The sequence below is a fragment of the Carettochelys insculpta genome, chromosome 3, assembly GCF_033958435.1.
Source record: "Carettochelys insculpta isolate YL-2023 chromosome 3, ASM3395843v1, whole genome shotgun sequence".
NCBI classification, from domain to species: domain Eukaryota; kingdom Metazoa; phylum Chordata; order Testudines; family Carettochelyidae; genus Carettochelys; species Carettochelys insculpta.
The window spans coordinates 178,235,271-178,251,952 of NC_134139.1; the positions used below are offsets into that span (position 1 = coordinate 178,235,271).

The 16,682-nt window shown below is 39.8% G+C and overlaps 1 protein-coding gene across 3 annotated transcripts in view; it reads right to left on the bottom strand.

Moving 5' to 3' along the window:
• The window catches only part of MBOAT2 (membrane bound glycerophospholipid O-acyltransferase 2), a 181,869-nt gene that overhangs the window by 43,468 nt on the left and 121,719 nt on the right, over window positions 1-16,682 (bottom strand). For all 3 annotated transcript variants that reach the window (XM_074988943.1, XM_074988944.1, XM_074988945.1), the window contains 2 exons: window positions 13,654-13,708; window positions 13,283-13,466 (listed from right to left, as the gene is read on the bottom strand). In XM_074988943.1, coding sequence (XP_074845044.1) covers window positions 13,283-13,466; window positions 13,654-13,708 — 239 coding nt within the window. The remainder of the gene's footprint in view (window positions 1-13,282; window positions 13,467-13,653; window positions 13,709-16,682) is intronic.

Genomic DNA, 16,682 nt, shown 5'->3' on the forward strand with positions numbered 1-16,682 from the left:
GTGGTTTCTGTAAAGGGAAATCATGTCTTACTAATCTATTAGAATTCTTTGAAGGTGTTAACAAATATGCAGACAAGGGGAATCCAGTAGATATAGTATACTTAGATTTCTAGAAAGCTTTTCACAAAGTCCCTCACCAAAGGCTCTTGTGTAAATTAGGCAGTCATGGGATAAGAGGGAAGATCCTTTCATGGACTGAGAACTATGTTAAAAGACAGGAAACAAAGGGTAGGAATAAATGGTAAAATTTCTGAATGGAGAAAGGTAATGAGTGGTGTTCCCCAAAGGTCAGTCCTAGGACCAATCCTAATTAACTTATTCATAAATCATCTAGAGAAAAGGGTAAGTAGTGAGGTGGTAAGGTTTGCAGACGATACTAAACTGTTCAAAATAGTCAAGATGAAAGCAGACTGTGAAGAACTTCAAAAAGATTTCACCAAACTGAGTGACTGGGCAACAAAATTGCAAACAAAATGGCAAACAAAATTTAATATGGATAAGTATAAAGTACTGCACACTGGAAAAAATAACCCCAAGTATACATTCAATATGATGGGGGCTAATTTAGCTACAACTAATCAGGAAAGAGATCTTGGGGTTATTGTGGCCAGTTCTCTGAAAACCTCCACACAGTGTGCAGCAGCAGTCAAAAAAGCAAATAGGATGTTAGGAATTATTAAAAAAGGGATAGAAAACAAATAAAAGAATATTTTACTGCCCCTTTAATAAAACTAGGACATGCCCACATCTTGAATACTGCATACAGATGTGGTTTCCTCACCTCAAAAAAGATATTTTGGCATTAGAAAAGGTTCAGAAAAGGGCAACTAAAATGATTAGGGGTTTGGAACAGGTGCCATATGAGGAGAGGTTAAATAGACTGGGACTTTTCAGTTTAGAAAAACGGAGACTGAGGGGCGATATTATAGAAGTATTCAAAATCCTGAGCGATATGGAGAGAGTGAATAAAGAAAAGTTATTTACTTGTTCCTATAATATAAGAACTAGAGGACACCAAATGAAACTAATGGGTAGCAGGTTTAAAATGAATAAAAGAAAGTTCTTTTTCATACAACACACAGTCAACCTGTGGAACTCCTTGCCAGAGGAGGCTGTGAAGGTTAAGACCATAAGACAGTTCAAAGAAGAGCTACATAAATTCATGCAGGTTAGGTCCGTAAAAGGCTAATTAGCCAGGGGGTAGGAATGGTGTCCCTGGCCTCTGTTTGTCAGAGGTTGGAGATGAATGGCAGGAGACAAGTCACTTGATTACTGTCTTCGGTCCACCCTCTCTGGAACACCTGGCACTGGCCACTGTCAGCAGACAGGATGCTAAGCTGGATGGACCTTTGGTCTTACTCAGTAATGGCCTTTCTGACATTCTTATGTCCTTATCATTTTTGTAGTAAAACAAGTGGCCATCAAAAGGAAGATCATCTAAGATTTTTCTGGCTGTCAGTGGCTGGGTCTACACTACAAGATAAATTCAAATTTTAGTAAATTCAATTATTTAATCTCAATATTACAAATTCATATGAAGCATCTACAAAGCTTCTTGAAATTCACCCCACCATTTTTCCATGTCAATTCTCAGCATCCCCATTGCCCCTGCAAGTTCGACAGCGTGAGCAGTGCATTATGGGTACCTATCCCACAATGCCTTAGACCCGGTTGTTTGCAGATGTTTCATGTGTGAATCCCAGAATTCCAAGCACTGTCCCAGAATTCAGAGCACCAGTACCACACAAAAACAAAGTTAGGTCGTGCCATTTCCTGTTGCGGCATTCTAGCACAAGCATGGATCACCAAATGCTTCAACTCATAGCACATGTTGTCACGCAATTTTTCCTTCAATTACACAGCTCAGTGATGGTTCAGTACCATAATGGTGCTGCTGATGATGACGACGACGATGGTTTGGAAGAGCAAATCGCCCAACTGTGGTCCAAGAACTCAGAGCTGCTGGTTGCCCTGGATGCATTGGTGACAGTGGAACTGTGGTTTTGGACTTGTGAAATCAGTACACACTGGCGGGACCACATCATTTTGGAGTCCTGGGATGACCAGCAGTGAGTGCAGAACTTTCGCATGTGCAAGTCTACTTTTTTGGAACTTTGTGCTGTGCTGGCCCCTGCCCTGAAGCGCAGCAACACAACGAGGCCGGCTTTATGGTTCAGAAGTGAGTGGCAATTGCACTGTGGGAGTTTGCAGCGCCTGACAGTTACCAGTCAGTGGCAAATCAGTTTGGGATTGGCAGATCTACAGTGGGGTCTGTGGTCACGGAGGTGGCCCATGCAATCTGTCAGTGTCTCCTCAGGAAGACTGTGACCCTGGGAGATGTACAGGCCATAGTGGATGTCTTTGCTGCCCAGGGATTTTTCTAATTGCAATGGGGCAACAGATGGCATGCACATTCCCATCATGGCCACAGATCACCTGGCCTTGGAGTATATACACAGAAAGGGATACTTCTCCATGGTGTTGCAGGGTTTGGTAGATCACAAAGGTCATTTCACTGACATCAACGCTGGTTGGTCAGGGAGGGTTCATGACACCTGCATCTTCCAAAATTCTGGACTGTACAGAAAGCTCCTGGATGGAACATTTTTTCCTGATTGGATAATCACGATTGGTGACGTGGAGATGCCTATTGTCATACTGGGCGAACTGGCTTACCCTCTGCTCCCTTGCCTTATGAAGCTCTACACAGGAGCCCTGGACCCCAGCAAGGAAAACTTTAATCACAGACCCAGCAGGTACAGAATGGTGGTGGAATGCGCCTTTGGTGGTTTAAAAGTGAGATTCAGATGCTTAGTGACACATTTGAACCTTTCTGTAACCAATGACCCCCCTGTGATTAAATCACGTGCTGCTGGCCACAACATATGTGAATCCAGGAAACTCTTGACATTGCTGCAGAGACTATGACTGAAGGAGGACCTGCCACTTCAAGTGCACCCTGGAGTGGCCAAGAAGTGCACTCCTACCAGGAAAATCCTAAATTCCTTCCATGTATCTTTCAACAGTTTGTCAGTACAACATCATATTAACTTAACAGCACCTGTTGGCAAGCTATGCACCAGCAGGAAGGAAGTGAAACAGATTTTTTACCCCTAACAAATCAAGTCTCTTGGATTCTTTTTCTTTGGGAGTTGATTTGAATCTTCCCTCCCCCGCTTTATTAAATAATCAGTTGATAAGCAACCATAGCACAAGAGGGTCATAAGCAATAGCAAACAATTTGTCAAAAACAAATAAATACCAATCCAAGCTGATTTATCTTTTTGATAAGGTCCTAAAATAGTAAACTCTTTCATATCCAGCTTTCTATCATTCCAAACTCTCAAATAACTGGCATTTTAACCATAAGTAAATTTTAGTAATGTTTTCCATAAATACAGTAAAGTGAAATTAAATACAAATGAATACAGCAAATATAATATAAGTGTAGAGTGTATAATACTACTGTTGGTAAATAATGTACTCTGCATGCATTTCATTTGTTTCTTAATATCTAATGTTATTTTTCTTTAGTGTTATGCACTACTAGGTACACCTCTCTATTACGTTTAATATTTTAATATCTGGCAATCTCCCAGTTCCGGCACTGCCAGAAATGAAAGAGTTTACTGTAGACAGGAGGGTGCAGCAGACATGATGTATCTTGATTTTTTACTAAGGCTTTTAATAACAATCTTATGCAACACTCTCATAAGGAAAATAGGGAAATATCTAATTGAAATTAGGAGATGGGGGATGCACAACTGCTTGAAAGACCATACTCACAGAGTAGTTTCCAATGGTTCAATATCAAACCAAGAGCATGCATTTAATGGGATTCAACAGGAGGTCACTCCTGGATCCAGTTGTGACAAGATATTCTATATTATTTTTAGACATATTATTAATGACATAATTGCAATATACTTTATGCAAGATACTTCATGTGAAATATCATTGGAAAGGTTGTAATCTACTAAATACAATTATCCCATTTGTATGCATATATCAATCCTATAATGAAATTAGAAATACGATGCATAAATCGGTGATACTAATGGAGTCATGCTAAATGAGGGTCATTAGTAATACTCAAGCAACTGAACAGCCTATAGGATAATGATCTATCAATAGACTTTTTTTTCTCTTGTAAGTGTGGGAGGAAGGGCTCTGGTTGGTCCTGTCACCTGATGCTGGGTATTGTGGATTCAGGACAGGACATGGAAATGAAAGTGATTCAGTGTCACTGATAGGTGATCATCTCTGATTATCTCCAGTCAACAGACAGAAGTATACATCCATTCTCATCCTATGACTCCTCTCTGCAGTGTTGACATTTTTGACCAGGAGATTTGGCTGACTCATCTGAGAGGTGGTAGATATCCAAAGCAATGAACTAAAATAATTTGGGTTCTTCATGGAAGGGCATATCCAATAAATAGTGAGAGGAAACTGCACCTCCATTACCATCCCCCCTCATCTGCAGATTTCTGCATGGATCAGTTCTCCTTCTGGCCCTTTCCAACATCAATATTCAATCACTAGGTGAACTGGCCAGACAACATGGATTCTAAAGTCACAAAGCTCTACCTTCCCTTCACCACCTGTGATTGCACCACTGCCAGATAGCCAGTGCTTTGATAAGACCAGCTAGCTGGCTGAAACAAAACAGAGGTGATCGTAGACATAAAGGAAAGTATTTTGAAGAATCTGCAGCACTGGTGCAATGTCCTTGGCAGAAAGTTCACGTATGCCATTGGTCAATTCAGTATGTTGTTGAGGAATACTCTTGATCTCACTGATGCTGGGATCTGGTTGGCTAGGAGTCACTTTCCTGTCCTGGTGGACAAAGACTTAGCTGCAGTTATTCATGATTTCTTAACTATTAGCAAGCCTATAGTGGTGCTACATACCTAAAACTGAAATAGCTTGTACTTGGAAAAAAAATTACAAAATGCTGCACTACAAAACAGGATACTGTGAACAAATCCTATCTTCCCTCCACTCTCTACACTGGCTTCCCAAAGAATGTAGAAGCAGTTTTAAAAAGTCTTCAAAATGTTCCATGGCTTCAACCCAATTTATCTAAAGGCTACATAAACACCAAGTCAAAAGCCATGGTTGATAACTTCATTCCTCTGGAGTGAAGGGACTCCCAACAATATGAGTAAAGCTTGTATACAGGTGAAACAACATCTTCTCCAGGACTGTCCAAGACTGTTAAGAATTCCATCAGGAATTAAAGAAATTAATAAACCTCATTACCTTTTACTCTAACTACAAGCCACCTTGGGTTCTTTAACAAAACACATAGCAACAGTTATGTTTATAAAATAAACAATAGTAAAACCTATCAAAACAATATTCTCCACTTTCTTTGGACAGAGGATGAAAGAACAAATGCGTCAGATATTAATCATATTTCTTAAAGCGCTACTGGAAGGCAAATGCAGATACCTTGATGATGCAAGTGGTATAGAAACCTGTGTAGGCCAGACTAGAATGCCTACAAAAAAGTCACAAATGATTAAGGTAGTTGGAAGGTTCTTTCGTGAGGACCAGTACTGTTCATTGTTTCCTTATGCTCCGTCAGTTTGTTGTTTTCACGTTTTGTGACCCTTATCTTATGCTTAGATTATAAAACCTTAGTAGCAGGGACCATTTTTTATTACATGTTTGCACAGCATCTACCTCAATGAGGTCCTGACTTGTCACTGGGCTCCTTACATGCTACCCTAATACAAATACATACACTTAATTTTTTAGTAAAACTCCTACTGTGGTCCTTAAACAAGAACAACACAGATGCCAGAAATAGACATTTTTGCAAAATAATGAGACTAGGAAACTGAACAGTTTCTGTAGGTCAAGAGAACTGGTTAAATACTTTAGCCTTAAACATGTGAACTACCCAAACCTGCAAGATTGCCATGCAATCTTCTTTTCTTCTAACAAAACAAACAAGCAGTCCAGTATCACTTTAAAGACCAACAAAATAATTTCTTTGGTGGTAAGCTTTCTTGGGATAGACGCACTTCTTGCTCACCACCTAGTAAATTATTTTGTTGGTCTTTAAAGCGCTACTGGACTGCTTGTTTGTTTTGATAGTATATACACTAACATGGTTATCTCTCTGTTACTCTTCTTCTAAGCAACTCTTAAATCCTTCATGTTGTCAAAGAAAGATTTGATTAGATTACCAAAGATAATGGCACATCTGTGTAAACAGTAATAGTTGTTGGCATGAACTCTTGTGCTTTGTGATGGTGAGTGAGCTGGTAAGCAGAGGGAGCACTGAAGGGTTGTGTTTGGTGACTTTTATATATCACAGAACTGTGTGAAAGAATCATGACAAACAAGGCTTTACAGCCAACGGAATTAAATTAACTGCTTGAACAATTCAGCAGAAAAGCAGTTGAAGTCAGCAAGGTTTCTTCCTTAAGGGTTTGTGTTTATCAAGAAAGTAAAATACTTATCAGAAAGTATGCAGGGAAGAAAAAGGCTTTTTAATGTTCAACTCCATCCTGAGACTTCTTGATGGGTAACCTTAATTTCCCAAAAGTATTCTTCCCTTTGTCTCCTATTCAGCCACTCTTCTAGGCCTTCCCCTAAGATCCTGTTTAAGGGAAGGGAAAAGCTTAACAGCATTAATCCCTTGTTCTCTGGTCATATAAACAGGGCTGAATTTTCACAAGTTACTCACAATTATTCACACATGATACTACCTCTGAAATGTACACAAATACCTAATCTGGGTACACAAACCATTTATTTGCATCTGCACATAGTCAATGCAAATACATAAGTGCATCCAAGGCATTTGTACTCACAAATATGTATGGAGGGTTGTGATCACTTAAACTTAAAAATCCAATACATAATCAAAAAATGGGCATTCACTCTTTACAGTAAGAGACTGTGGCTTTAATTTATGATTTGGTAACAATATTAATCCTTTACATTTGTATAGTATTTTTCATTCAAGATCTCACAGGGCTATTGCAAAATTAATAAAACTTCAATGTCCCTCTGAGCTAAGTAACCTTATTTCTCAAACTGAATCTATATTTGTCTCTACTACAAGCTGGACTTTGGTCTTTCTTACTCTAAGGTTAGAGCCACAATACAGCAGAAAATTGACCTGCTGAGGGCCAATCTTCTGGGGTTTCATTTTGCGCATGTGCAAAATGACACTCCCAGGGGTTGACATCAACCATATTGAGTCTGTTCTGGTATGGCTATGATCTGAAGAAGTGGGTCTGTCCCACAAAAGTTCATCACCTAATAAATTATTTTGTTAGTCTTTAAAGTGCTACTGGACTGCTTTTTTGTTTTGATCATATATGGACAAGCACAGCTATCTGTCTGTTACTACTCTGTACTCCATGTGAGAGGCAAGGAATAAGGAAGGTTGATGGGAGAAATGCTCCCATCAATCTTCCTCCATGTGGACAGATATGGAAGTTGACCACGGACACACTGGCTAATAATTTGGCGTATCTAAAATTGAATATATGAGGTCGACTTCTATGTCTAGACATAGCCTATGAAGAATTTTAACTTTTCTTCTGGATAAGTGAGGAATTTTTGTAATAGAAATTTAGTGACTCCTTCAAGGGAAACAAAAGTTCCTATTTCAAAGGTGGCTGGTGGTAGTGGATATTTTTTAATGTGAAATGTAGATAACGGGGAGTTTTGTTGGAATGTACTTTACTTCTTAAAAACTAAATCATACAACTAGGAAGCTGGTGTTTATCATCTACACTTGTGAGAAAATAATGTGTCCAAAAATTACTGCCTGTGTAAATATTTTATTATATTTACACCATGTGAATTTTAGGATGAAGGTCTAGGTAAGATGATAACTTGTCATAACATTATTGTCTTTATTCAGTATGTTGATATAGGTTCATAATGCTGCTTTGTTACTGTTCTTCTGTATTATTTATATGACAGTAAATCACAGAGATCCTATTCTACCACTTTACAAAGACAGGAGCAGACAGTCTCTGCCTCTAATAGAATCTAAGATTAACACATTGCATACAGGTTTTGAATTAAACTGTGTGAGAAGAATATTGACCCTCACCCATCATCACAGAAGCTGCAACTCAATTGCCTATGCAAGTGCTTTTGAAAAATGGGAGTTCTCTTGAGAACAGGTTGAACCTCTCTAGTATGGCACGCTCTTGTCCAGCAACATCCATGGTTCAGCATGATTTTAGTTGGCCAGATGACACACACACACATTTCTTAGAACTGGAAGGGACCTTGGGAGGTCATGAAGTCCAGACCCCTGCCCTCTTGGCAGGACCAAGTACCATCCCTGCCAGGTTTTTTTTTTTAAATGTATTTGCCCCAGACCCTTAAATGACCCCCTCAAGGAGTAAGCTCACAAACCTGGGTTTAGCAGGCTAATGCGCAAACCAATGAGCTATCCCTACCCCCTCCCATGATTGTGGTCATGTTTCCCATGGTCCCATAAAGTTTATTTACAGCCACCCATCCTGGCTCTCAGTGTTCTGTGTTGTAATTTATTTCTAATTTACCCATAAATGTCTTCTAAGAGCCCAATAAGCAGTGGAAATGTTGGTAATGCTGCTAGACCATGTTGACCTGCCATGGTGCAGCAAATTCTCTCATTTGGCACCAGTCAGATCCTGTGGGTGCTAGACTAGAAAGGTTCAACCTGTATCAGAAAAGCCGGGTTATATTTAATTTTAGTCGATCAAAACATGTAATCCTTTCTAAAAGTTATACTTCCAATTTAGAAGAGAGCTGATGAGAAGTTATTATTAACATCTGCCATTTACAAATGATTATGTAACACTTTCCAATTTAAAAAAAATCCTTGTGTAAAAGGAAAGCAGTCCAGTAGCACTTTAAAGACTAACAAAATAATTTATTAGGTGATGAGCTTTTGTGGGACAGACCCCACTTCTTCAGACCATAGCCATACCAGAACAGACTCAATATTTAAGGCACAGAGAACCAAAAAAAGTAATCAAGGTTGACAAATCAGAAAAAGTATTATCAAGGTGAGCAAATCAAAGAGCAGAGGGGCAGAAGGACGGGGGGGCGGTCAAGAATTAGATAAAACAAAGTATGTAAAAGAGCCCCTATAATTAACCAGAAAATTTGCATCCCAGTTCAAACCAAGTGTTAATGTGTCAAATTTGAATATAAAAGAGAGTTCAGAAGCCTCTCTTTCCAAATGGCTATGAAAGTTCCTTTACAGTAAAACACAGACTTTCAGGTCATTAACAGAATGGCCCACTCCATTGAAGTACTGGCTGACAGGTTTGTGAATCAGGAGTGTTGTTTTTATGCCCATTAATTCTTTGTCTAAGAGAGTTTGAAGTCTGTCCAATATACAAAGCATCTGGGCATTGTTGGCACATGATGGCATATATGATATTAGTTGAGGAACATCAGAATGTGCCCGTGATTCTGTGAGTAACCTGGTTAGGTCCAGTGATGGTACCTCCAGAATAGATATGTGCACAAAGTTGGCAATGGGCCTTGTTGCAAGGAAAAGTTCCAGGATTAGTATTCCTGTGGTATAGACTGTGGCTGTGGGTGAGAATCCTCATAAGGTTGGGAGGTTGTCTGTAGGAGAGAACAGGCCTATCACCTAAGGCCTTCTGGAGTGTGGCATCCTGATTAAGGATAGGTTGTAGGTCTTTAACAGGAAAGCTTCTTTTTGCAGCATCGACTAGAAATACACTTCCCTAAAAAGTTATCTGATCTGTTCATTACCTAAACACAAAGCAGTTTAAGAGACCATATTTCACTTCTCAGACCCTGCCACACCTTCACGGTTACAGAAAAAAGTTCAGTCATTCAGATCAATGGATACAATTTGTAGTCATTGGCCCTGATCTCCACAAAGTTTCAGCTTCCTATGATCTTTGCTGCTTCAGCAAATGACTGACAACTCACATGTGAAGTAACAGACTAACCAAGCAGAATGCCAGAATTCTAATTCTTTATGAATTTGGAAAAATGAGATCACCAAGCTTTACAAAAAATCATGCTGGGTAATCTTGTTATCCTTTCAGCACCTTGGTCCTGCTCAAAGCCTATTGACATCTACCGGAAGACTGCTGCTGACTTCACTGAATTTTGGATCCAGCTTTAATCAGTTATAACTTCCTGACCAACTTTTATATTTCTATTGGAATAGATTAATTTTTCAATCTTCTTGACTAATACACAAACAAAAATTAGTTCAGTAATCTGGTGAACTATAATAAAGCTTGCTACATTTCAGTCTACTATACAATCAGTTGGCTAAAAACTGTGAGCAGTTAGCAAGAGTTTCAATATCTAAAAATAGTCTAAGTAGATGCCAAAAGCAAGGTGACTTTTTCCACAGGTATTTTAAGGATAGCTAAAAGCTGTAATAAAAATAAACTTACGAAGATAGATATTAATTTCTGACTGTTGACACCACTTTGAGCACCAACAATTGATAGCTTGCAAAAAGGCATAATAGGAGGGAGATATGAAATAAATCATTTTAAAATGTTGACTAGATTTCATTAACATGCAATTAACACAGTAAAAATGATAGACTAAATTCATATCATGCACTTAACACATTGTACAGGAGAAGGCTGGCATGAACATTTAATGTTATAGAAAAAATTGACAAGAAAGGAAGCTTATAGTAAAGATAGCTGAAAGATTTTTTCACCTAAGACATTAACATTTGCTGATCCTGGTTAAGTTTCTTATTTTGATTAATTACCTAATGATTTATTTTTCTTTAAAAATAAAATTAATATGACAATCTAGGAAAATAGCTTTAGATAAGCATTTTATTAAGGTAACAGGATCAAACATGAATCATAACAAAACAATCAAGGTCGTAATTCATGCAGCAAATGCAATAAACAAATATATAACCTAATTTTTTTTTCAAAAGCACGCAACACTCACTGGTGTTATAGTATGCAGTCAGATTTGTCAAACACCAGTTGGGAGGTAAAGTATCGGAACACAGACAGCTTCTCTTAATCTTAATCTTAATGTCAAAAAGCTAATGCAGCATAAATTACAAATAAAAAAAAAGTCAAGCACTGTATGAGCAACACAATTTAAGGGAAATTGCCTACCTACAGCTAGAGTATTCTGAAGGTACAATATTTTATAGATTCATACATATATTGGCCTTGTGACTTTCAGATGCTTGAGATCTGACTAGCAAGCTTACATGGTAAAATTTAGTACCAGTCTGAGGTGTATGTACAAGAATACCTACATCAGAAAAGCACACAAGCCTCATCTTCTCTTTCCAACTACTTGCTCAGAAATAAAATTCGAAGTTAAGCAGAGAAAAGAGAAGTTGGAGGTAGATTTAGGGAGGCAATATATTTGAATAGCTCCAGTTCTTCCAAAGTAACTTAATTCTGTTCTTTGTTGAGGTAATAACTGTACCTTGGACTAGAATTCAAATGTGTGTACATATATATTTGTCAGATGAGTTAATGTGTAAGACGATGGAAAATATGTTCAGCATCTTTCATGAAAAACTGTGCAGTTTTTTAAAAAGATAATGTACAAAATGTCAGTAGACATTGATCTTAAATTAAAATCATTATGTATTTCTTTTGCAACAGATGATCAACTGACATACTTGCTTGGACCCCCACTCTGATAAGGGAGCAAATAAAATTGCCATACACTCATCCCTCGCTTAACAAGTACTTTACTTATGAGTACTCGCTAAAATGAGGGAGACACATGGCTACCAATGTTCACTAGACGAGTGAATTTCCCCCGCTAATACGAGCCAGCCAGCTGTGGGGCTGCAAGACCAGCAGCCCCATGGCTGGCTGCACTCCAGCTGCGTGGTCGCTGGTGGGGGGTGGAGAGGCAAGTTCAGCAGCCCCACAGGGTCCCCAGCAGGCGGGTGGAGTGGAGAGACTGGCAGCCCTGTGGCTGGCTCTGCTCCAGCAGCAGGGTTCCCCGGCGGCGGAGACGTCCAGCAGCCCTGTGGCTGGCTCCGCTAGATCCACAGGGTCCCTGGTGTGGGTGGGGCGGGGACCAGCAAGAGAGGCAGCCCAGCAGCTGGCTCTGCTCCAGCCGCGGGGTCCCTGGCCGGAGCATGGGAAGAGCCGCAGCCCCGCAGCTGGAGCCAAACCGGCCCCGGAGTCCCTGGCCAGGGCACGGGGAAATCCACAGCCCCCCACCACACTCCCAATATTCCCCCAGCCCACAGTTCCCCAAACAACCCCCTCCAGCCCGCTCCCAACACCCACCCCATCCTGTTCTGTTCCAAACCCCCTGGCCCCCTACACCCCTCCCCCAGATACCACTGGTACAACCAGGAGGAACAAGCAGCCACCTCCTCCAAGTGAGCTGCCTACGGGTTTTAACCCACTCTCCCTCCTGCTCATGGCCCCAAACTGTCCCCTGCCTTTACCCCCCTCCCAATCTCCGGTTCACTTACTTTTCAAAAGCAGCGTCACCTGCTGCCCCTCCGAGCACTTGGAACCAATCAGTCTTTTACAAGTATTTTAATAGGCACTAGTGTCCCTCTTACGAGTTTTTGCCTACGAGCAAAAAGTTAGGTACCAATTGTGCTCATATAGCGAGGGATGAGTGTACTCTAATATGCATGGATTCTGGCTGCAGTGTAGTTTGATAACGGGCACAAATCTGCCAGTGGTATTGCGTCTGTACAAAGAATAGTCTGCTTGTCCTTCACACAAAAAAACTAAATTAAAAAGTTAAGAATGAAGAAGTTCTTATATGCAGGTCAAAGCATTCTCTCTTTCTCTCCCCTAAGAAAGACCTAATTAAGAGAAGCTTGTTACATGTGCATTTGCAGTTTTAGCCACTGAAATAAAGAAAGAAGCCAACAAAAAATTTTGGGAGACTTTGAAGTAGCTTATAGATCTCCCATTCAATTTCCGTGGACAAAATGCATGTCACTTTTCCCACTGTTTTTGACTCACTTTCAGAAGCAGTACTTGTAATGAAATACTCATGAATTGCTTCATCTGAAGGCGGTATTTTACCATATAAGCTTATTAGGCAGCTCCGAGATCATCCACCTTTGTCCACAAGACCCAACAAGGGGAAACTATGCAGAACACCTACCTTCTGGGGGCAGAGGGGAAGACTTTTTTTGTTTTAAACAAAGAATTATATCATTAATGAATAAACTCCAGATACAGCTAAGAAGTTACGCCTGTACACGCACAATGCAAACCAAGCTTTTCATGCAATGACTTTATATATAGCAGCACTGCAAATAAGTCATAGATCTTACATTTGGTGAGGGATCTGTTTGTTCGTATTTTACATCTTCTTTCCCATTTGCTTCCGATTGTGTCAGTTGGTATGATCTGCCTTCAATGAAAGTAATATAGTCTTTATAAGAGCATAACGGGCCTGCCAGGATACCCATGAAATTACAGTTGTAACTTAAATATTCCAGTAGACTTGGCATGCGTCTGTAATTCAAAGACAAGTAACTGGTGAGAGGTACTGTATGCTTTTAAAACAAATACACTGTACATGAAATCTAAACAGGACCCATCTGTATAACTGAACATCTAGTATGAATTGCACCAGAGCTACAAAGTCCTCAAGAAAAGTATCCAAAACAGAAACTAGACTCATAAGCATAAGAACGCCTACCTTACAGCCAAGCATCGCTGGGACGGGGTCAATTCTTCTTCCTTTCGAAACATTCCTGTAGAAGAGAGAAGAAATAAACACTATTTAACCATTTATTTGACAGAGATACTGGGCTTCTTGGTCACAGTTAACTTATATAAGTACAACTGCACTTATATTGCCCATCTGTAGTTCCTTGAGAGCACCCATCATAGGCTCCTGGCTCCTCAGCCATCACCTCTTCTGTGGGAGTGCTGGAGGTGCTCTGAGCCCCCTGGTTTAACTAGTAATAATAAACACCAAATACATGGTTTCCACTATTTCCGTCTTCAGCACTTGTATAGGATAAAAATTTGAAGTAGGCCATGATATTTGCTAAGAACCACTGTTTCAAAATGGAGTCTGATAAGCTCCCCTCAACCCCAGCCATCTGGAGAGGGCATCCCAGTTGATGTACAAGTCCCTCGGCAGCCACATTCCAGGAAGGGACCCTGTGGGGAGGGTAATTGGACTACAGTTAAAGGGCCACTGACACGATTCTTTCGCTAACTTCTGCTTTGATCCTGGATTGCCCACTTGCTTTGATTCTGTAGAGATAACACGAATGATCACGTCCCTACGAAAATTACATCAGGATGCCAGATGAGACACCCCTGGCTCTACACATCAGTGTATTACAGACGAGATATCACTTTATACATCAATGTTGAGGACTGCATTCTTCAAAGGACTTGTTTGTAGATAAAATGTTCTGTAAACTGTGCACAGAAACTTTGTAACTCCCAGATTGTTTGTTAATTCACATGGATTGCTCATTGATTGTTCATTGATTATGCTCATTTCCTTACTGTCTGCTCCTATCCTTTCCTCTGTCTATCAGATCTCTATATAACCAATCGCAACTTGATGCCTGTCAGTGCATTCTGAAACTCAACCACGTTCAGAATCACTCTGCCAGCTGGTTGTAATAAACCTTTGTTGCTTCACATACAGTATCCAGACTTTATTCCAACAACTTGCTCTATAAACATTGTCCCAGAACCTCTGCTCTCTACCTCCTGATCAGGAATTTTCCATGCTCCACTGTTCCCTGCCCATACTGTAACATTCCCAACAAGCCATACTGCCTGAGACAGGGCTATCAACAACTGTAATTTCCAGTGTTACAACTTACCACGCAGCTCTTTCTAAACAAGCACCTTTATTCTCAAGCTTAAAATATTACAGAATAAACATTAAAAATAAGCTATCGAGTATCTCCTTCTATCTGAAAAAAACCTATGATGAACAAAGGGAACAGAAAGTGTCTTCCAACCCACACACACCATAAAGCAACAGCTGGAGGGAACATAATGCATACCACTTTAAAGTCACTGCATCAATTCACGGCCATAAATGCTATAAGGTCTTTAGTGCAGAGGTCCCTAGCTACTAAACATGAGGGATTATGAAGTTCCTCTTCATTAGAATGAAGTTGCTAGGGAAGACCTGAAGGATCAGAAGATATCTCCGCCTGTGTTAGAGCAGAAAGACAACATGGTGGCAGAACTTTTCTAGTTCCTACAGCATCACCTTCCAAGATTAGAGGGGTAGCAATGAACCATATTGGGCATCCAAAAATCTCTGTGACTTAAAAGTAGCAACTAGAAACCCTAGAAGATCTGGTAGATTACAAAGGCAATAGTCACCCAGTTCTAGAAATTTGGAGCCAGAAGTAGATGACAACTTTGATCCTAAAAAGAAAGGATAATTGTGCAAATATTAGCCCAAGTTTACAAGCCTTCCCTGGGATAACAGCCATGCTCTCAGATGAATTTTCTGATCTATGCAAAATATTTATATAGTCTACTTCAGTGCTCTTGATCTTACCTCACCTACTAATGCATTCCTGGTCTGTTCTAACCCCATATTTGGTCAAATGACAAAACAAAAGACCTAACATTTATCTGAAATAGTCCCTCTTCCTAAATAGTCAGTTTTTATGTGGAGTCTGTTGCCTGTCTTAATTTCCCCTCTGTTTGTCTGAATCCACCAGTTTTCTCTTGCTTTAGACTAAGAGCAAGCAAACTTTAGGTCCAGCCCCACTTTTCGTCCCTGCAATTAGCAGTCTCCCAACCACCAAACTCTACTGTAATCCAAATAAGAAAATAAGTATGCAGAATGTAAAAGACTTTATGTGAATACACATACATAAAAACGGTAACATATTTCAACATTTTTAATGAGATGGATGATCCTGACACCCAGCAGCTGACTGTGCTGCACCCCCCTTATGAAATAATGTCCTTCTAAAATCTGTGTTCAAACTTCTGATCCTCTTTAGCTCCTACATTTCTGTTGATGAGTTTGGCTTTATTGTGCAATTCCATATGTTATATAGAAAGTGCAATATATTTAACAACCACATTTAATTTTGCACTCAAACACTGCTAATCAGAACATGGTGCATATGTCTCTAAATAGTACGAATACAGTCTCACAATATTATGAACACTGCCTATTTTGGCCTTTTTCCATTCATTGCATGGCTCCTAATATAACATTCATGTTCGTACCCAAGTGGTGATCTTCATGCTGTAAAAGAATCTCAACAGCAAACTCAGGCCAGGAACAGAAATCTAAACAGTTTAGGTCCTAGTTTAGGTCCCAGTTGTGCAAGGTGTTACACATGCTTAGCTTTATGCACAGGAACAGTCTCATTAAACTCAACGTGACTACATGTAACATGAAGTTTAGTGTGTGCATAATTTTTTGCAAGATCAAGACCTGACCCATTTTCATATATGCCATTTATTTTTTATACAACTGTGTGGCTACTTCCTATAGTTCCACCAACCTTCAAGAAGTTAGGGTAATTCAGGAGTTATCATCAGTGCCCCAAAACAGTTGGGATGTAAACATGGGGCACTAATTTGAAAGTCAGAAAAACTGGCTTTTGTTCTGATGCCTGGTAGAAACCTCCTACATAACCTTAGGTAAATCATTCCATGCTTCTATGCCTCCGTTTTCACATTATCAAAGTCAGGAAAATACCTTACTTCTTTTAAAAC